This window comes from Saccharomyces eubayanus, chromosome XVI (genome assembly GCF_001298625.1).
Source record: "Saccharomyces eubayanus strain FM1318 chromosome XVI, whole genome shotgun sequence".
NCBI classification, from domain to species: Eukaryota; Fungi; Ascomycota; class Saccharomycetes; order Saccharomycetales; family Saccharomycetaceae; genus Saccharomyces; species Saccharomyces eubayanus.
In genome coordinates, this window is record NC_030975.1 from 77008 (window position 1) to 97087 (window position 20080).

Here is a 20080-nt window from a genome sequence, read left to right on the forward strand (position 1 = left end):
GTATGCAGATGCCCTATTTACACTCTTAATATTTGTTCGAATAGTTATACGTTATGTTATATGTTTTGTTTGCAACCTAACCTAATCAAGGTGATGAGGCTTTTTGCTTAATCGACTTCTTCCATTTCGGTGTCAGCTGGGACTTCCTCGACTGGAGCATCAGTAGCAGTCTCAGTAGCAGCTTCAGTCTCTTCTTCTTCATCGATGTTCAAACCCAAAGAGATCAATCTGTTGATTCTTGAAGCRAAAGAAGTTGGTTCTTCCAAACTGAAACCAGAAGTCAATAAAGCGGTTTCGAATAATAAGTTGGTCAAATCCTTGACAGTCTTATCTTGRGCACCACCTTCRTCGACTCTCTTTTTCAATTCCTTAATGATTGGAGATCTTGGAGAGATTTCGAAAGTCTTCTTGGAGGACATGTAAGAGGACATGGAAGAGTCTCTCAAGGCTTGAGCCTTCATAATTCTTTCCATGTTAGCAGACCAACCGAATTGGCCGGTTCTAATGGCAGCTGGGGCGTCCACTAGTTTATAAGAGACAACAACCTTTTCGACTTGTTCRCCCAAGATTTCTTTCAAGGCCTTGGTCAATGGTTCGTATTCTTTAACTTCCTTCTCTCTTTCAGCTTTTTCTTCGTCAGTTTCTTCCAGTTCGAAATCCTTGGTGATATCGACCAAAGTCTTACCTTCGAATTCCTTCARTTGGGTGAAAGCGTATTCATCGATTGGATCAGTCAAGAACAAAACTTCAAAGTTCTTAGCCTTCAAAGCGTCCAAGAATGGGGATTTTTCAACRGCCTTTARAGATTCACCTGTGATATAGTAAAYGTTCTTTTGGTGTTCTGGCATTCTGGTGATGTAATCGGTCAAAGAAGTTAATTCGTCGACGGACTTGGTGGAGTTGTAACGTAGCAACTTAGCCAAGGCAGCTCTGTTTTGAGTGTCTTCGTGGACACCCAATTTGATGTTTTTAGCGAAGGCAGAGTAGAACTTTTCGAATTGTTCAGAGTCTTCAGCAATTTCGTTGAAGGCTTCRATTACCTTCTTGACAATGTTCTTTCTKATAACCTTCATGATCTTGTTTTGTTGTAACATTTCTCTGGACAAGTTCAATGGTAAATCTTCAGAGTCAACAACACCCTTGACGAAGGACATCCATTCTGGAATCAAGTCTTCAGCTTCGTCGGTGATGAAAACACGACGAACGTACAACTTGATGTTGTTCTTCTTCTTCTTACTTTCGAATAAGTCAAATGGAGCTCTCTTTGGAATATACAAGATGGCTCTGAATTCTAATTGACCTTCGACGGAGAAATGCTTAACATATAGTGGGTCTTCCCAGTCGTTGGAGATGGATTTGTAGAAGGCATTGTATTCTTCTTCGGTGATTTCGGATGGGTTTCTGGTCCATAGAGGCTTAGTCTTGTTTAGTTCTTCTAATTCTTGAACTTCTTCCTTGACTTTCTTGGTCTTTGGCTTCTTTTCCTCTTMTTCTTCATCGACTTCTTCCAATTTTGGTTTCTTGTCATCTTCATCCTTCTTTTCTTCGTCTTTCTTTTCTTCTTCTTCTTCTGGGATTGGAACTTCCTTTTCAACTTCCTTGGTGACTAGCAATTGGATTGGGTAAGCAACGAATTCGGAGTGTCTCTTGATGACTTCCTTAATCTTCTTTTCYTCCARGTATTCCAATTGGTCRTCCTTCAWGAATAAYCTCAAGACAGTACCTCTACCGATCTTTTCGTTRACTTCGTCTARAGTAACAGWGAAAGAACCRCCTGCRTTGGAYTCCCARATGTATTGTTCRTCKTCGTTGTTCTTAGAGATAACTTGGACYCTATCAGCGACCAAGAATAAAGAGTAGAAACCAACACCGAATTGRCCRATCATGGAGACATCGGCACCAGCAGAAAGAGCTTCCATAAAGGCCTTGGTACCAGACTTAGCGATGGTACCCAAGTTGTTGATCAATTCCGCCTTGGTCATACCAATACCAGAATCTCTGATTTCCAAGACTTTTTCTTCCGGTCTTGGAGTGATTCTAATGAACAATTCAGGTTCAGTTTCTAATTCCTTTGGGTCGGACAAAGCCTTATATCTGATCTTGTCCAACGCATCGGAGGCGTTAGATATCAGTTCTCTCAAGAAAATCTCCTTGTTAGAATAGACAGTGTTGATGATCAAACTCATCAACTGAGTGATTTCTGCTTGAAATTCAAAGGTTTCACCAGCCATATTTGTTTTATTCGCGTTCTTGTTTGTAGTGCTCTATCTTCTATCAGACCTAGCGTATTCAACCTTCCAAAAGTAAACGTGAAAGAAGCGACTGCAACAGACCACGAATCGAAGGGACAAACAGCGTATTTATATAATTTAGGGGGGCGGCGGAAGGGCATGTCTTGTATAAAGATGAGGATTAACCGCTCATAGAATTATGCGCGTGTTTTCTTTTCCACGACGTTCTAGAAAAAAAAGAAAAAACCAAAAAAAATTGTGCAAAGCTCGAAAAGACATAGAACTTCTTGAGTGATGTATGGCCGCCATTACGGCCTTTTATGAGTGTATAGACTCACAAAGATGCATTTACACTTATCCGTGCTTCGAGAGGCGGGTCACGCATCGGTAAGATTGAAGAGCACCGCATAAAGCTAATTTTTTGAACGCCCACGGTACGGTCCAAAACTCGCTTCAAATAGAAAGACATTCAAAGAACGATGCACTTGAACTACTACGATCTCGGCTTGCTGCTCGAGCGTTCAGCAAACAATCTTGACTGCGTTCTTATCCGGTGGTAGTCTCCCTGCCATGGGGGTTAACAATCCCGCGTCACTAATTGTAGGGAGGAAAGAAACAATTATTTGCTGTCATCACTGGATACGGAAGTCTGAAATTTTCATGGCAGTGAAAAGAAAGAGAGGAATTAGAAAATCGATGAGTTAATCACCACTTGTGAGAATAATAGTAGCTCTTATCTGGTAAATACAATTATCCTGCTCGTTCAAGGGAAGTAATAACAGAAATCAACATCACATCCACACGCAGACATGGGCCTACACACTGAACCTTTGGAACAAGAAGACCAAGACGCGATAATACTCGACGCCAGAGCTGGCGACCTGGATTCGCTTAAGGATATATTTAGCACTTTGATCAGCCCCAAGTTGTTGGTCTCGTGCAAAGAAAGCGGGTCCAACTCTACAGCTTTGCACATGGCTGCAGCAAACGGCCATGTTGAGACAGTCCAGTACATACTTGAGACGGTTTCTCGCGAGAACAGTGCTGAAGAGTTGAAAGCCTTCATCAATGAGGTAAACGAAACAGGCAACACCGCACTTCATTGGGCCTCGTTGAACGGCAAACTGGACGTGGTCAGATTACTATGTGACGAATATGAGGCCGACCCCTTCATCAGAAATAAGTTTGGCCACGATGCCATCTTTGAAGCCGAGAACAGCGGGAAGGAAGACGTAGAGACGTACTTCTTGAAGAAATACGATGTTGAGCCCGAGGATGATGAAGATACACAGTGTGAGGGACAAGCTGGCGTTCAAATCACAAAGGGTACAGAAATTGAACAAGTCACTAAGGAGGCCACTGATGCTTTAAGAGAGGAAACTGAAAAGTTAAATATAAATAAGGATTAAGCAGACAGCTGTCCCTACGTGGAGTTGAAACACGCTTACATCTAATAGGCATGATATCCCATTCCTGGTGTTGAAAGAAGATGGAAAGAATGACGGAGGGCGTGGTGGAAATGCATTGATAAATACGATCAAATAAAAGATATAAAAACCCGTAGTGATAATAGTATATATCTCTAAACATGATTAAAACCGCTATAAGAGTGCATACTCTGCCTTATACCATTTATCGGCATTACCCGTTGGGCTGCCATCCTCACCTTCGACGGAGTGAAAAATTTTGTAGTTGCGAGCAAAAGTGAATTCGATGGAAAAAAAAGAAAAAGAAGAAAGCAGAAGAAGGCATTAGAAGAGAGACTAGCCAGGTTGCGTATCACCTAAAAAGCACCCAGGAGACCAGTCACATAGAAAGCACGCACACGATGTCCTCTGATTTAGCTGCTGAATTAGGATTTGACCCTACTTTAAAGAAGAAGAAGAAGACCAAGAAGGTAATTCCAGATGATTTTGATGCTGCAGTAAACGGTAAAGAAAATGGTTCAGGTGATGATCTATTTGCTGGATTAAAGAAGAAAAAGAAGAAGTCCAAGAGTGCTTCCGCTGACGCCGAGCCTGAAACGGAGCCTACCGACGACATAGCCGAAGCCTTGGGTGAGTTGTCCTTGAAGAAGAAAAAGAAGAAGACTAAGGACAGTAGCGTAGACGCGTTCGAAAAGGAATTAGCCAAGGCTGGTCTAGACAACGTCGATGCTGAAAGCAAAGAAGCCACTCCAGCTGCTAGCGCCAGCATCCAACAAGAGGTCGGTCTACCTTATCCAGAATTATTATCTAGATTTTTCAACATTTTAAGAGCCAATAACCCAGAACTTGCTGGTGACAGAAGTGGTCCAAAGTTCAGAATTCCTCCTCCTGTTTGTTTGCGTGATGGTAAAAAGACTATTTTCTCGAATATCCAAGACATCGCCGAAAAATTGCATAGATCTCCAGAACATTTGATTCAATATCTATTTGCAGAATTAGGTACATCCGGTTCTGTTGACGGTCAAAAAAGATTAGTCATCAAGGGTAAGTTTCAATCTAAACAAATGGAAAACGTTTTAAGAAGATACATTTTGGAGTACGTCACTTGTAAAACTTGTAAGAGTATCAACACTGAATTAAAGAGGGAACAATCCAACAGATTGTTCTTTATGGTCTGTAAAAGTTGTGGTTCTACCAGATCTGTCACTTCCATCAAAACCGGTTTCCAAGCTACCGTCGGTAAGAGAAGGAGAATGTGATGTTGGTGCTTTATCTGTTGGCATATATATAATAAATACGGATTTCGTTTATCTTGTGTATTTTATTCGTTTCATTAGATATTTAATGTTCAAATGAAGAAAAATTAAAAAATTTTTAATATAATACTTAAAAACTCTCACAAAAAAGATAAATTCATGCATAGATATAAACGTGAAGTAGTAGCAACCACCTTCCTCAGCCAAGACATCCACATTGCATGACCAGCCTGCCGTTGTGTCCTGCCTTTTTTCGCTGGCGCGCAGAGGGAGCTTCAAGAAGTAAAATCAATCAACTCTCCAAATCTTGTAAAGCATTTAACAATTGACTGGTGGTAGGTCTTTGTACGGGGTCCACTTGAATGCATTTCTTGATCACATTCAGAAGTCCCTCAGAAAATCGAGAATTTCTTGGGAAACTGTACTTGCCAGTACTGATAGCATAAGTTATAGAAGCGCCATGTATTTGTTCTTCTCGCTCAAAAGGAGAAATGCCAAACATTAAAGTATAAAACGTACAACCCAGAGACCATATATCCACCTTACAATCCAATTCCTGATTCAATTTCAAATCCAAAAGTTCCGGTGCCGTGTATGGTAATGTGCAGTTGTCGTTTACCCATTCTTGTAGCTCTCTGAGCTGGTTCCTGTTTCCAATTATTATATCAGCTTGAGAACAAGAGCCGAGGTCACCTATGACCGGCAATCCGTCTGACGAAAATAGAATATTGGAAGGTGTGATATCGCGATGTGCGTATGCAATTGAAGCACCTAAACTAGAAGAAAGCATATCCATTTCTAAAGGAGTATCTTCTAAAAGAAACGCTGTTTCGTCACTATAAGTCATAGATACCGTATCAATAGTTGTTCTGGGATTGGTATTATCCTGTCTCGATGCCGGATCGTGTAAACAAAGCAAACCTCTTATCACTCCAAGCATTATCCTGACGCATTCCGCTTCTGATATAAAAGTACCTTCCAATAGTCTCCGGTTAATCGAGTCTTGTAAGCTCCCTAATGCATAAAAGGGTAATATTATATAAATTGACTTTGAGCCATCTTTCTCCTGCATTACTTGAGAGTCAATGCTTTGAATGACATAAGGGCTTTGAAATCGCTTGTAGTTCTCTATTTCTCGCATACCATTAGAAATACTCTCTACGCTAGGGCAAATAATCTTTTTTAGTGCATATAGTTCTGGTGCAACAACACCATTTTCCATAATGAGAGAACCCTTCAATAGTTGTACCAGATATACAAACGACAGTCCACCTTCTCCTAGTAATCTTTGTATTCTATATCGTTTATCATTCACTCTGATAGTTGTATCGGAAAAGCCACGGCAGCAGCATAAATACTGGAACAGTTCCAGCACGACAGAACTCATTGATTGGATTCAAAAAACGCAATTATAAATGTTACCGAGATGACAGTTGCTCTTGTTTATACTTCGTCCCATTCTTTGAAGAAAATATAGTTCAACATCTTCCAAAACTAGATACCGAAAAGGTCCTAAATGCGGTGACATTCAACAGCACAACAGGTACTAGCCACGCAAAAACACGTTGAACGGACAAGAAAAGTAGCGGATCATTGAGATTGGATAACTCCGTAACTCCAGCGATGTGAGCTAACTCAAACAGCCACTTGCATACAATATCTAGTGTCTCTTTTACTATAGAATACATAAAACCTTATGCCTTAAACCTTCCACGTGACCACTTTTCAAGGAAAGTTGAAAAATTATTTTTTCAGCGAACATTTGAAGGTTTTCGATAGAGGAAAGGATGAAAGCTAAGTAAACTCGGTACAAACGATACTCTATCAAAAGGAAATAGTGTTACTTAAATTCGACTATATTTATATTTTCGTCAGCAGACAAGAAAAAAAACTTTCAAAAGTCAACAAATTACGAGCGTACCATAATGTCAATCCAAACTAGTGATCCAAATGAAGCATCGGATTCTTTGAAGTCGTTGTCATTGATTGCTGCCCACTCTCATATTACAGGGTTGGGCCTGGATGAGAACTTACAACCGCGTCCAACTTCTGAAGGTATGGTTGGGCAATTGCAAGCCCGTCGTGCCGCTGGTGTGATACTGAAGATGGTTCAAAATGGAACTATAGCGGGCAGGGCCGTCTTAGTGGCAGGTCCTCCTTCCACTGGTAAGACCGCTCTTGCCATGGGTGTTTCCCAATCTTTAGGTAAAGATGTACCTTTCACTGCTATTGCAGGTTCTGAAATCTTTTCCCTGGAACTGAGTAAGACTGAAGCTTTGACGCAGGCCTTTAGAAAGTCCATCGGTATCAAAATCAAAGAAGAAACCGAATTGATTGAAGGTGAAGTTGTGGAAATCCAAATTGACAGATCCATCACTGGTGGCCACAAGCAAGGTAAGCTGACTATCAAGACAACAGATATGGAAACCATATATGAATTGGGTAATAAGATGATTGATGGTTTAACTAAAGAAAAAGTGCTAGCTGGTGACGTTATCTCCATTGATAAGGCTAGTGGGAAGATTACCAAGCTGGGTAGATCCTTTGCTAGATCCAGAGACTATGATGCCATGGGCGCTGACACGAGGTTTGTTCAATGCCCAGAAGGTGAATTACAAAAGAGGAAAACAGTGGTTCATACAGTGTCATTGCATGAAATCGATGTTATTAACTCCAGGACTCAAGGCTTTTTGGCGTTATTTACTGGTGACACGGGTGAAATTAGATCCGAAGTGAGAGACCAGATCAACACAAAAGTGGCAGAATGGAAAGAAGAAGGTAAAGCAGAAATTGTCCCAGGTGTATTATTCATCGATGAAGTTCACATGTTGGACATTGAGTGTTTTTCGTTCATAAATAGGGCTTTAGAAGATGAGTTTGCCCCAATTGTCATGATGGCTACGAATAGAGGTGTTTCCAAGACTAGAGGGACCAATTACAAATCTCCACATGGGTTACCGCTTGATCTTTTGGACAGATCGATTATCATCACAACCAGTAGTTATAATGAGCAAGAAATCAAAACGATCTTATCCATAAGGGCTCAAGAGGAAGAAGTTGAATTATCGTCGGATGCCTTGGATCTGTTGACCAAGACTGGTGTTGAAACTAGTTTACGTTACAGCAGTAATTTAATCTCAGTTGCTCAACAAATTGCCATGAAAAGGAAAAACAATACTGTTGAAGTGGAAGATGTAAAGAGGGCTTATTTGTTATTTTTGGACAGTGCTAGATCCGTCAAGTATGTTCAAGAAAATGAGTCGCAATACATCGACGATCAAGGCAAGGTTCAAATCTCGAGTGTTAAGTCAGCAGACCCTGATGCTATGGATACTACCGAATAAGCATTTTGTATTCTAAATTGGAAATATTATTATATATAAATATACATAAATTTATATATACGTGATTGTCGGTAATAAAAAATAAAAGAAAAAAAAAAAAAAAAGAGTAAAGAAACAGTGGCACGTCTGCAAACCGAGGGCCATGTGATGTACCATTCTTTCGAACGATTATCGATTGCTTATATATATAACAATACTATAATAGATACTATATTTTATACATATATGAAGAGGGATTGTGCGTTTATGAGAAGTTTTTTTTTTTATTTTTTATTACTGCTATTTTCCTTTAAACTCTTGACTCATTCAGAGCCTCTAGTGTTCAAAATCAAAGCTACAATCATACCGTATAACCCTAGAACTTCAGAGAAAATAAGAATCAAAACAATACCGACGAAAAGCCTTGGTTGGTGCATATACTTTCTGACACCCACATCACCGACCATACCAATGGCGTAGCCACTACTTAAGCAGGCAAACCCTACACAAAGCCCACAGCTTAAGTGCATGAACCCGTTGAAGAGGGTATAGTCTTCCGTAGGAGACAAATTACCTGCAATTAAGACGGCCACAACAAGCCCATAAATGGCTAAAATACCACTCATGACCACGGGGATCAGAGACTTCATGATCAATTCGGGCTTGAAAGTACCGATACCAGCAATACCAATACCTGACTTGGCTGTGCCGATGGCAGCACCTAAACAGGAAAGCACCATGGCAGCAGCACAACCTGCAAACCCGAAAAAGGGAGCGTAGAATGGAGCGTATATGTTAGTTGCGAGTTGCGTTGACATGTTTGTAGAGAATAATAGAATGGACCCTTTTCCTCCTCCGACTCTTGCTTTGTTATATGTAGCTATTCTTTGCAAGCAAAAAAGAAAAGTACCAGGTTATCGATATTCCTTTTTTTAACTAATCACTCTTTCAATAGGGAATATTTCTTAGCGGAAAGATGCGTACCGGGTAAAATACGCATCATCCAAGTGCTGCTTTTAGGTAAAACTACAGCCCAAACAGACACAGACTCCGACAAGCAACTTTAATCGAGGAAGAGATCTGGATGACGGCACACTCACGTTCTCTTAAAAGCAACATCTTAACCATTTTTTCTAATTTTTTTTACAAGGGAGGAAATGCTCTACATCAAGTCAAGAAGAGGCTCAATTGAGTCCGACCCGGTAAGCTAACAGCACCAAAGGTGTCCATACACATACACACACACTCACATACATACATATATATATATATATATATATATATATATACTTACATACCGCCGGCTGAGGCAAAGGTGTTTGCGTCCGCCTGGTGCTGTTTCTTGTTATCTGCTGAGTGGGCGTTCCTGATGCATAATGGGAAAAATAGTGCGATGGCACAATTTGCCGCGATTCATTGTGCGTGCGAAAACGCAAGAGAATAAACAAACAAATAAAGTACGCAAGTTGAGCAGTTAATGCAGTTCTGAGGAAACAAACCCCGGCTCCCGGATCTTTTCGTGTCTATACCAACAACGCTCAAAAGACAGGAACAGCACGCGAAGATGTCACAAAGTCACTCCAAAAAACTGGACGTAACTGTTGAGCAGCTCCGAAGCATATACCACCAGTTCCATGATATCCTCGAGGAGAAAACTGACCTGCATTTGCCAAAGAAGGATCACGACGATGATGCTGTCAGAAGAGAGGTGCAGATACAATTGCAAGAGTTTTTGTTGAGTGCCATGACGATGGCCTCCAAATCTTTAGAAGTGGTAAACGCCGACACTCAGGGCAAGACGGTGAAGCAGCTAATCATGGAGTCTCAAGAGAAGTACATGGAGCCCTTCGATCTGGAGCTGAATGAGCAAGTTAGGAAGATGTACCAAGAGTGGGAAGACGAAACAGTCAAGGTGGCCCAGTTGAGGCAAACAGGGCCCGCCAAGATCAACGAGGTATACAACAACGCCAAGGATGAATACCTGATGCATCTAGATGGAAGAATCGGCGTTCTGGAAGCCAGAATGACAGACCAGCAAGCCGCGGAGCAAGATGAAGGCGGCGAAGGCGATCATCAAGCTGCCGAGACTAACTGGGATGACATTAAACACGATTATGAGGTCTCGCTCAATGAGCTGAGTCAAACACAACAAAACCTGCCTCAGGTGCGATACAACGTGGAGAAGGTCAAGCATCTAATGGACTACCTACAGAAGGATTGAAATGCAAAACAAGTAGAACTGCGTTCGTGAGACGTGATACGATCTTTGCAGGTGGTTCCACTTTTGTACGAAAAGTTGGCAAAAAAAAGTACAGCCAGCCTTTTCTACACGTTAACGAGAAAGGACAATCTGCGGGCTGAGCACAGAGAGGGATCCACTATTTTTGCCCGTTAAAGAGAAAAAATTAGTGTCTGTGAAACGCGAATACAAAAAAAGAAAGGTAGCAGGATCTTTCTATTCTCGTAAAATATCCAGAACAAAAGCAGCTTGCATTGAGTGTGTAGCTAAGGAGAAAGACCACTAGTTTTCATTTGAAGAGCCAAAACCCCCCATTTAAAACTAAGAAACGCTTTTATCGGAAGAACGTATCTAGCTTAGAAAGAACCCTTTTACAATTAAAAAAGGGCAACCAAAAATAGAAACCAAAAAGATGAGTTACAACAATCCATATCAGATGGAGACCCCTTTCGAGGAATCATATGAATTGAACGAAGGCTCCAGTGCTGCCGGTGCCGATGGCCACGATTTTGTGGGGTTTATGAATAAGATCAGCGAGATTAATCGCGATCTTGATAAGTACGATCACACCATCGACCAAATTGATTCACTGCACAAGAGGCTTCTGACCGAAGTCAATGAAGAGCAGGCGGGCCATTTGAGGCATTCTTTGGACAATTTCGTGGCACAAGCGAAAGATTTGCAATTTAAACTGAAAAGTGAGATCAAAAGTGTTCAAATGGACGGGATACACGACACAAATAAACAAGCTCAGGCAGAAAACTCCAGGCAAAGATTCTTGAAGCTGATCCAGGACTATAGAATCGTGGACTCCAACTACAAGGAAGAGAACAAATCCCAAGCCAAGAGGCAGTACATGATCATTCAGCCAGAGGCCACCGAAGACGAAGTCGAAGCCGCTATAAGTGATGTGGGAGGCCAGCAGATATTTTCACAAGCGTTGTTGAATGCAAACAGACGTGGAGAAGCCAAGACTGCTCTTGCAGAGGTCCAGGCAAGACACCAGGAGTTGCTGAAATTGGAAAAATCCATGGCTGAACTAACACAGTTGTTCAATGACATGGAAGAGCTCGTAATAGAACAACAGGAGAACGTGGACGTCATTGATAAGAACGTTGAAGACGCTCAACTGGACGTAGAGCAAGGTGTCGGCCACACAGACAAGGCCGTCAAGAGTGCCAGAAGAGCAAGAAAGAACAAGATCAGATGCTGGTTGATTGTTTTCGCCATCATCATTGTTGTCGTCATCGTCGTTGTCGTGCCAGCCGTTGTTAAATCGCGTTGAAGTACACGTCTCCCTTTTCCGTCTGTGTTTTTATTTTAACCCCGAACTCCTCCTTTGTGTATTTTTAATCGATCTTAATACTTCTACCTATCTATTCTATTCTTCACTATACTCTATATCATTTCTTTACTCAACCAATACGCCAAGCAATGTTTAGACACATTGAAGTTTAATGTGCCAGTGCATATATACGGGTGATTACCCGTACATTCCGCTATCGCGTTGGGTAAAATCCAACCGTTTTTTTTATCCTTACGGTTTTCACATGCCATTTGCTCGCTTGGCAAGGTTACGACCGAAATCTTACTAGGGCACGGTTTGTTGGGTAGTTGACAGATGTTGGGCAGCGAGCCGCTTCTAAACGGACGTATCTCATATATAGCTCGTGTATTTTGAATATTAACGTCGTGATATCGCGGTCTTCACTCTTCTCGAATAACGAATAAAGCAACTTCTAAAGGTAACAACAGCACCAATTACAAATATGAAACCGGAAGTCGAGCAAGAATTAGCTCATATTTTACTGACAGAATTGTTGGCTTATCAATTCGCATCTCCTGTGAGATGGATTGAAACTCAAGATGTCTTTTTGAAAGACTTCAACACTGAAAGAGTTGTTGAAATCGGTCCTTCTCCAACTTTGGCTGGGATGGCTCAAAGAACTTTGAAGAATAAATACGAATCTTACGATGCGGCTTTATCTTTACAAAGACAAATTCTATGCTACTCCAAGGACTCTAGAGAGATCTACTATACCCCTGATCCATCTGAATTAGCCGCAAATGAAGAAGCTGCTAAGGAAGAAGCCCCAGCTCCAGTTGCTGCTGCTGCTGCTCCAGTTGCTGCTGCCCCAGTTGCTGCTGCTGCCCCAGCTCCAGTTGCTGCTGTTGCTGAAATCGCCGATGAACCTGCTAAGGCTTCTCTGGTTTTGCGTGTTTTGGTTGCTCATAAATTGAAAAAATCACTAGACTCAATTCCAATGTCCAAGACCATCAAGGACTTGGTCGGTGGTAAATCCACTGTTCAGAATGAAATTTTGGGTGATTTGGGTAAGGAATTCGGCTCCACCCCAGAAAAGCCAGAAGAAACCCCATTGGAGGAATTGGCTGAAGCTTTCCAAGACACCTTCTCTGGTGCATTGGGTAAACAATCTTCCTCTTTGTTGTCAAGATTAATCTCTTCTAAGATGCCTGGTGGGTTTACTATTACCGTGGCCAGAAAGTACTTGCAGACCCGTTGGGGTTTGCCATCTGGTAGACAAGATGGTGCCCTTTTAGTGGCCCTATCCAACGAACCTGCTGCCCGTTTAGGTTCTGAAGTCGAAGCCAAGGCTTTCTTGGATTCCATGGCTCAAAAATACGCTTCCATTACTGGTATCGATTTGTCTTCTTCTGCCAGTGCTTCTGCCGCTCCAGGCGCTGCCGCTGGTGGTGCTACCATTGATGCTGGTGCTTTGGAAGAAATAACCAAGGACCACAAGGTCTTAGCTCGTCACCAACTACAAGTTTTGGCTCGTTACTTGAAGATGGATTTGGATGGCGGTGAAAGAAAGTACTTGAAAGAAAAAGATACTGTCGCTGAACTACAAGCTCAATTAGATTACTTGAATGCCGAACTAGGTGAATTTTTCATCAGCGGTGTTGCCACCTCTTTCTCTAGAAAGAAGGCCAGAACTTTCGATTCTTCTTGGAATTGGGCCAAGCAATCTTTACTGTCCTTATATTTCGAGATTATTCACGGTGTCTTGAAGAATGTGGACAGAGAAGTTGTTAGCGAAGCTATCAACATCATGAACAGATCTAACGATGCCTTGATCAAGTTCATGGAATACCATATCTCTAAAACTGATGAAACTAAGGGTGAAAACTACCAATTGGTTAAGACACTTGGTGAACAGTTGATTCAAAACTGTAAACAAGTCTTGGATGTTGATCCAGTCTACAAGGATGTTGCTAAACCAACTGGTCCAAAGACTGCTATTGACAAGAATGGTAACATTACTTACTCAGAAGAGCCAAGAGAAAAAGTCAGAAAATTATCTCAATACGTGCAAGAAATGGCCCTTGGTGGTCCAATCACTAAGGACTCTCAACCAACTATTGAAGAAGATTTGACCCGTGTTTACAAGGCTATCAATGCTCAAGCTGATAAGCACGATATTTCCAGCTCTACCAAGCTTGAATTCGAAAAGTTGTACAGTGATTTGATGAAATTCTTAGAAAGCTCCAAAGAAATTGATCCTTCTCAAACCACTCAATTAGCTGGTATGATTGTTGAAGATGCCTTGGACAAGGACTCTACCAAAGAAGTTGCTTCTTTGCCAAACAAATCTACCATTTCTAAAACTGTTTCTTCTACTATTCCAAGAGAAACTATTCCTTTCTTACATTTAAGAGTAAAGACTCCTGCCGGAGACTGGAAATACGACCGTCAATTGTCATCTCTTTTCTTGGATGGTTTGGAGAAGGCTGCCTTCAACGGTGTTACTTTCAAAGACAAGTATGTTTTGATCACTGGTGCTGGTAAGGGTTCTATTGGTGCTGAAGTTTTGCAAGGTTTGTTGCAAGGTGGTGCTAAAGTTATTGTTACCACCTCTCGTTTCTCTAAACAAGTTACAGACTATTATCAATCAATTTACGCCAAGTACGGTGCCAAGGGTTCTACTTTAATTGTCGTTCCATTCAACCAAGGTTCTAAGCAAGATGTCGAAGCTTTGATTGAATACATCTACGACAGTGAAAAGAACGGTGGTCTAGGTTGGGATCTAGATGCTATTATTCCATTCGCTGCCATTCCAGAGCAAGGTATTGAAATTGAAAACATCGATTCTAAATCTGAATTTGCTCACAGAATCATGTTGACCAATATTTTAAGAATGATGGGTGGCGTCAAGAAGCAAAAGTCAGCCAGAGGTATTGAAACAAGACCAGCTCAAGTTATCTTGCCAATGTCTCCAAACCATGGTACTTTCGGTGGTGATGGTATGTACTCAGAATCTAAACTGTCTTTGGAAACTCTATTCAACAGATGGCATTCTGAATCCTGGGCTAACCAAATGACCGTTTGTGGTGCTATTATTGGTTGGACAAGAGGTACCGGTTTGATGAGTGCTAACAACGTCATTGCTGAAGGCATTGAAAAGATGGGTGTTCGTACTTTCTCTCAAAAAGAAATGGCCTTCAATTTGTTAGGTTTGTTGACCCCTGAAGTTGTTGAATTATGTCAAGAATCTCCTGTTATGGCTGATTTGAACGGTGGTTTACAATTCGTTCCTGAATTGAAGGAATTCACTGCTAAATTGCGTAAAGAATTGGTTGAAACTTCTGAAGTTAGAAAGGCCGTTTCCATCGAAACTGCCTTGGAACATAAGATTGTTAACGGTAGCAGTGCAGATGCCGCCTATGCTCAAGTTCAAGTTCAACCAAGAGCCAACATTCAATTGGACTTCCCAGAATTGAAGCCATACAAGCAAGTTAAGGAAATTGCTCCTGCTGAGCTTGAAGGTTTATTAGACTTGGAGAGAGTTATTGTTGTTACCGGTTTCGCTGAAGTTGGTCCATGGGGTTCTTCTAGAACCAGATGGGAAATGGAAGCCTTCGGGGAATTCTCTTTGGAAGGTTGTGTTGAAATGGCCTGGATCACAGGAAACATTTCATACCATAACGGTAACTTGAAGGGTCGTCCTTACACCGGTTGGGTTGATTCCAAGACCAAAGAACCTGTTGATGACAAGGACATCAAAGCCAAGTATGAAGCATCTATCTTGGAACACAGTGGTATCAGATTAATTGAAGCTGAATTATTCAACGGTTACAATCCACAAAAGAAGGAAATGATCCAAGAAGTTATTGTTGAAGAGGACTTGGAGCCATTCGAAGCCTCCAAGGAAACTGCTGAGCAATTCAAACACCAACATGGTGACAAAGTGGATGTTTTCGAAATTCCAGAAACTGGTGAATACTCCGTTAAATTACTGAAGGGTGCCACCTTGTATATTCCAAAGGCTTTGAGATTCGACCGTCTAGTGGCTGGCCAAATCCCAACTGGTTGGAATGCTAAGACTTATGGTATCTCTGATGATATCATTTCTCAAGTTGACCCAATCACATTGTTTGTTTTGGTCTCCGTTGTGGAAGCCTTCATTTCCTCTGGTATCACCGATCCATATGAAATGTACAAATACGTTCATGTTTCCGAAGTTGGTAACTGTTCCGGTTCCGGTATGGGTGGTGTTTCTGCTCTACGTGGTATGTTCAAGGACCGTTACAAGGATGAACCAGTCCAAAACGATATCCTACAAGAATCGTTTATTAACACCATGTCCGCTTGGGTTAATATGTTGTTGATCTCTTCATCTGGTCCAATCAAGACACCTGTTGGTGCCTGTGCCACCTCTGTTGAATCTGTTGACATTGGTGTTGAGACCATCTTGTCTGGTAAGGCCAGAATTTGTATTGTCGGTGGTTACGATGATTTCCAAGAAGAAGGTTCTTATGAATTCGCTAACATGAAGGCCACTACCAACACTTTCGAAGAATTCGAACATGGTCGTACCCCAGCTGAAATGTCCAGACCTGCCACCACAACCCGTAGCGGGTTCATGGAAGCCCAAGGTGCTGGTATCCAAATCATCATGCAAGCTGATCTAGCTTTGAAGATGGGTGTGCCAATTTACGGTATTGTTGCCATGGCTGCCACTGCTACCGATAAGATCGGTAGATCCGTTCCAGCTCCAGGTAAAGGTATTTTGACCACTGCACGTGAACATCATTCCACTTTGAAGTACGCTTCACCTAACTTGAACATCAAGTACAGAAAGCGCCAATTAGTCACCCGTGAATCTCAAATCAAAGATTGGGTAGAAAACGAATTGGAAGCTTTGAAATTGGAAGTGGAGGACATTCCAAACGAAGATCAAAACGAATTCTTGCTTGAACGTACCAGAGACATCCACAACGAGGCAGAAAAGCAACTAAGAGCCGCTCAACAGCAATGGGGTAATGACTTCTTTAAGAGAGACCCACGTATTGCTCCATTGAGAGGGGCTTTGGCCACATACGGGTTAACCATTGACGACTTGGGTGTTGCATCGTTCCACGGTACCTCCACCAAGGCCAATGACAAGAACGAGTCTGCCACAATCAACGAAATGATGAAGCATTTGGGTAGATCCGAAGGTAACCCCGTCATTGGTGTTTTCCAGAAATTCTTGACCGGTCATCCAAAGGGTGCTGCCGGTGCATGGATGATGAACGGTGCCTTGCAAATCCTAAACAGTGGTATCATCCCAGGTAACCGTAACGCTGATAACGTGGACAAGGTCCTGGAGCAATTCGAGTACGTTTTGTATCCATCCAAGACTTTGAAGACCGACGGTGTCAGAGCCGTGTCCATCACCTCGTTCGGGTTTGGTCAAAAGGGTGGTCAAGCCATCGTGGTCCATCCAGACTACTTGTATGGTTCCATCACTGAAGACAGATACAACGAGTATGCCGCCAAGGTCAATGCCAGAGAAAAGGGTGCTTACAAGTACTTCCACAACGGTATGATCCACAACAAGTTGTTTGTCAGCAAGGAGCACGCTCCTTACACTGATGACTTGGAGGAGAATGTCTACTTGGACCCATTAGCCCGTGTCTCCAAGGACAAGGTCGGCACTTTGACTTTCAACGCCAAGGGCATCCAAAACAAGGACAGCTACATGACCACCAGTGCCGTCGAGACCGCCAAAATCTTGGAAACCATGACCAAGGAAAAGGCCGCCAACGGCGGTGTTGGTGTGGACGTGGAATTGATCACCAGCATCAACGTGGAAAACGACACTTTCATCGAGCGCAACTTCACCGCGCAGGAAATCAAGTACTGTACCGCGCAACCAAGCGCCMAAAGCTCCTTCGCCGGCACGTGGTCGGCTAAGGAAGCGGTCTTCAAGTCCCTGGGCGTCAAGTCCCTCGGCGGCGGTGCCGCCTTGAAGGACATCGAGATCGTTCGTGTCAACAAGAACGGGCCTGCCGTCGAATTGCACGGCAACGCTAAGAAGCTTGCCGACCAAGCCGGCGTCACCGACGTGAAGGTGTCCATCTCCCACGACGACGTGCAAGCCGTCGCAGTTGCCATCTCTACCAAGAAATAGACCAAACTTCTACATACATAGTCTCTCTATAGCCTCGCTATTTACTTAAAGATCTTTTTGTTTACCTTTACTCTACTGTACTGTACCGTACTCTTTAGTCCCGCTTGGTCGTCCTGCACGTCAACGCGCCTCTAGGCCGTGACGCGAGCTGTGCTCCTGCACGAAATTCCCGCGGCGCCGCCTTGACGTGTGGAAGAAAAGAAGCCCCACAGCAGTGCTCCGGGGTAATTAGCTTTTCCCTTTATCGGCTAGCCCAGCACCTGGTTTGGGCTGTGGTAGTTCTGTCGTACAGGGTAGCGCAGCGTCGGGAGGGTGGGGAGGCCGATGCTGGCTTACCATGCTGCCGGCTATTGTTCGACACTCAAGGGCGTGGGGCAGGGGGTAGATGTGCTGTGGTGTACAGATATAGGGTCTTGGCAGCAAGCGGGAGCGGGCCCTGCGGCCCGGTGTGTGAGCCACCCCTTGATCGCCTGCACCAAATACAGGAAAAAGAAAGAAAAAAGCACGAGAAGGTGGGTGTGTGTGCCCTTAAAAACGCGGCATCCTCGATCGTCGCCGCTGGTCTCCTTTGCTTAAGGGCAGACGTGTTTTGGCTTCGAATTCCGCCGCTTTTGGGGTCTCCTTAAGGGCCTTGTTTGTCCCCCCTCTATTTGGGATGTCTTTTGCAAGATATCTTGCTCCCACATGCCGCCCCTTTACCGTCCAGCAGCATCTGTATATAACAATTACAATTTAGCAGTACTGCCCACAGTCCTAGTTTCGTTCTTAAATCTGTGGTTACCCACGAATTGAGTTTACAGTTCGACATTGGTAGAAGTTCTTGGCTGCGAAATTTGCAATAGCTCTAGCATTCACGTACGTAAGAAAAAGGACTCAGCTGCGATCTACGGAGCAAGCTTTGTTTTTTGTTTTTTTTAAACCAACACATCGAAAACACTTCGATGCCTGCTGCTATAAGACAAGAAAACCGCGAGATGGGAACCGCAACGAACCGAACTGCTGGCAGTATTCTTAACGGTGGTAGTACCAGCGCTGTAGCGGCGTCTACGCCGAAGAGAACCAAGAGTGCTCGAAGGAAGACGTTCAAGTGCACAGGGTACGACGGGTGTGCGATGTCCTTCACTAGGGCGGAGCATCTTGCACGTCACATAAGAAAACACACGGGGGAAAAGCCGTTCCAGTGTCCTGCGTGTTTGAAGTTCTTCAGTAGAGTCGACAATCTGAAGCAGCACCGGGAGTCGGTGCACGCACATAAACAACTCCATCCTGCGGACCCACATCAGCGGAAACCGTCGTCTTCGTCTATGTCCTCGTCTTCTTCTGCGTCTTCTTCGTCGGCGTCCTCTTCCACCTCATATTCGGACCATCCTTCCAGGAAAACTAATACCGCCGGCACCAGTATAGGAATGATGGCGGAGAACGAGAGGCCGCCGCAAATCATTCATTCTCCGCCGGAGTTCATCACTAACGCGAGAAGCATCCCGCCCATCTCACCAGGTGCCACCTACAGCGCGCAACAGCAGTATTTCGGCGCTACTTCTCCGCAACATCAACAGCCGCCGGCGGCCTTCTACTACCCGTCCCACCCGGCCGCCTTAGACAGCTACTACCAGTATCCGCTTCCCAGCAACAGCACTGCTGTTAATTACCTGCCCTCTATGCAGGTGCAATACCCGCTGAACGTGAACCCGAATGCAGCGGGTCCTCCGCCCGCAGAGGTAATGCTATCGTCTTTGCCTCCGAGATCTGTACCAAATGTATCTTTTAAACATCCTGACTCGGCCGATTTCCAGGCTCGCAGAATCATGGATAACTATAATTTCAGATCAAATAATACTACTAATACCACTAATAATTCATTTCCTGCGCCATATTGTGCACCAAACCTGGGCACCGAAGCAAAACCAGTAATTTTCCAACAGCATCACCAACCATTCCAACAGCAATCGTATGACAACAACCCTAATGAAAGCATAAAGAAAGCCGGCAACGACAAGGGCAAAATCCCCTCTGACGACGACAATAATGACGGCAAAAAGAGGCTGGAGACTCTAACAGACTCGGACCTTTTGATCAATACCAACAAGAAAAGACTCAGCGTCGATTACATACTGACATAAACCACGGATTCTTTTTTAAATATTATTTCTGTATATGTAAAAATATTATGTTAAATCTGGGCAAAA

General features: G+C 43.2%; 10 protein-coding genes across 10 annotated transcripts; 7 read left to right on the forward strand and 3 right to left on the reverse strand.

Moving 5' to 3' along the window:
- Positions 1-107: 107 nt before the first annotated feature.
- On the reverse strand, positions 108-2231 carry HSP82 (Hsp90 family chaperone HSP82; the record flags this gene model as incomplete). Its single annotated transcript, XM_018368222.1, has 1 exon — positions 108-2231. One exon carries the CDS (start codon positions 2229-2231, stop codon positions 108-110), a length of 2124 nt encoding a protein of 707 aa, XP_018218802.1.
- Positions 2232-3040: 809 nt separating this feature from the next.
- Positions 3041-3640, forward strand: YAR1 (Yar1p; the record flags this gene model as incomplete). Its single annotated transcript, XM_018368223.1, has 1 exon — positions 3041-3640. One exon carries the CDS (start codon positions 3041-3043, stop codon positions 3638-3640), a length of 600 nt encoding a protein of 199 aa, XP_018218803.1.
- Positions 3641-4059: 419 nt separating this feature from the next.
- SUI3 (translation initiation factor eIF2 subunit beta) lies at positions 4060-4917 on the forward strand (the record flags this gene model as incomplete). The annotated part of the gene is made up of 1 exon (XM_018368224.1): positions 4060-4917. The coding sequence occupies one exon, from the start codon at positions 4060-4062 to the stop codon at positions 4915-4917; it is 858 nt and encodes a 285-aa protein (XP_018218804.1).
- Positions 4918-5206: 289 nt separating this feature from the next.
- Positions 5207-6301, reverse strand: ENV7 (putative serine/threonine protein kinase ENV7; the record flags this gene model as incomplete). Its single annotated transcript, XM_018368225.1, has 1 exon — positions 5207-6301. The coding sequence occupies one exon, from the start codon at positions 6299-6301 to the stop codon at positions 5207-5209; it is 1095 nt and encodes a 364-aa protein (XP_018218805.1).
- Positions 6302-6839: 538 nt separating this feature from the next.
- Positions 6840-8258, forward strand: RVB2 (RuvB family ATP-dependent DNA helicase reptin; the record flags this gene model as incomplete). Its single annotated transcript, XM_018368226.1, has 1 exon — positions 6840-8258. One exon carries the CDS (start codon positions 6840-6842, stop codon positions 8256-8258), a length of 1419 nt encoding a protein of 472 aa, XP_018218806.1.
- A 302-nt stretch (positions 8259-8560) lies between these two features.
- Positions 8561-9055, reverse strand: VMA11 (H(+)-transporting V0 sector ATPase subunit c'; the record flags this gene model as incomplete). Its single annotated transcript, XM_018368227.1, has 1 exon — positions 8561-9055. The coding sequence occupies one exon, from the start codon at positions 9053-9055 to the stop codon at positions 8561-8563; it is 495 nt and encodes a 164-aa protein (XP_018218807.1).
- A 746-nt stretch (positions 9056-9801) lies between these two features.
- On the forward strand, positions 9802-10458 carry NSL1 (MIND complex subunit NSL1; the record flags this gene model as incomplete). The annotated part of the gene is made up of 1 exon (XM_018368228.1): positions 9802-10458. The coding sequence occupies one exon, from the start codon at positions 9802-9804 to the stop codon at positions 10456-10458; it is 657 nt and encodes a 218-aa protein (XP_018218808.1).
- A 430-nt stretch (positions 10459-10888) lies between these two features.
- Positions 10889-11761, forward strand: SSO1 (syntaxin; the record flags this gene model as incomplete). The annotated part of the gene is made up of 1 exon (XM_018368229.1): positions 10889-11761. The coding sequence occupies one exon, from the start codon at positions 10889-10891 to the stop codon at positions 11759-11761; it is 873 nt and encodes a 290-aa protein (XP_018218809.1).
- Positions 11762-12245: 484 nt separating this feature from the next.
- FAS2 (trifunctional fatty acid synthase subunit FAS2) lies at positions 12246-17894 on the forward strand (the record flags this gene model as incomplete). Its single annotated transcript, XM_018368230.1, has 1 exon — positions 12246-17894. One exon carries the CDS (start codon positions 12246-12248, stop codon positions 17892-17894), a length of 5649 nt encoding a protein of 1882 aa, XP_018218810.1.
- Positions 17895-18835: 941 nt separating this feature from the next.
- On the forward strand, positions 18836-20014 carry USV1 (Usv1p; the record flags this gene model as incomplete). The annotated part of the gene is made up of 1 exon (XM_018368231.1): positions 18836-20014. The coding sequence occupies one exon, from the start codon at positions 18836-18838 to the stop codon at positions 20012-20014; it is 1179 nt and encodes a 392-aa protein (XP_018218811.1).
- Positions 20015-20080: the final 66 nt, after the last annotated feature.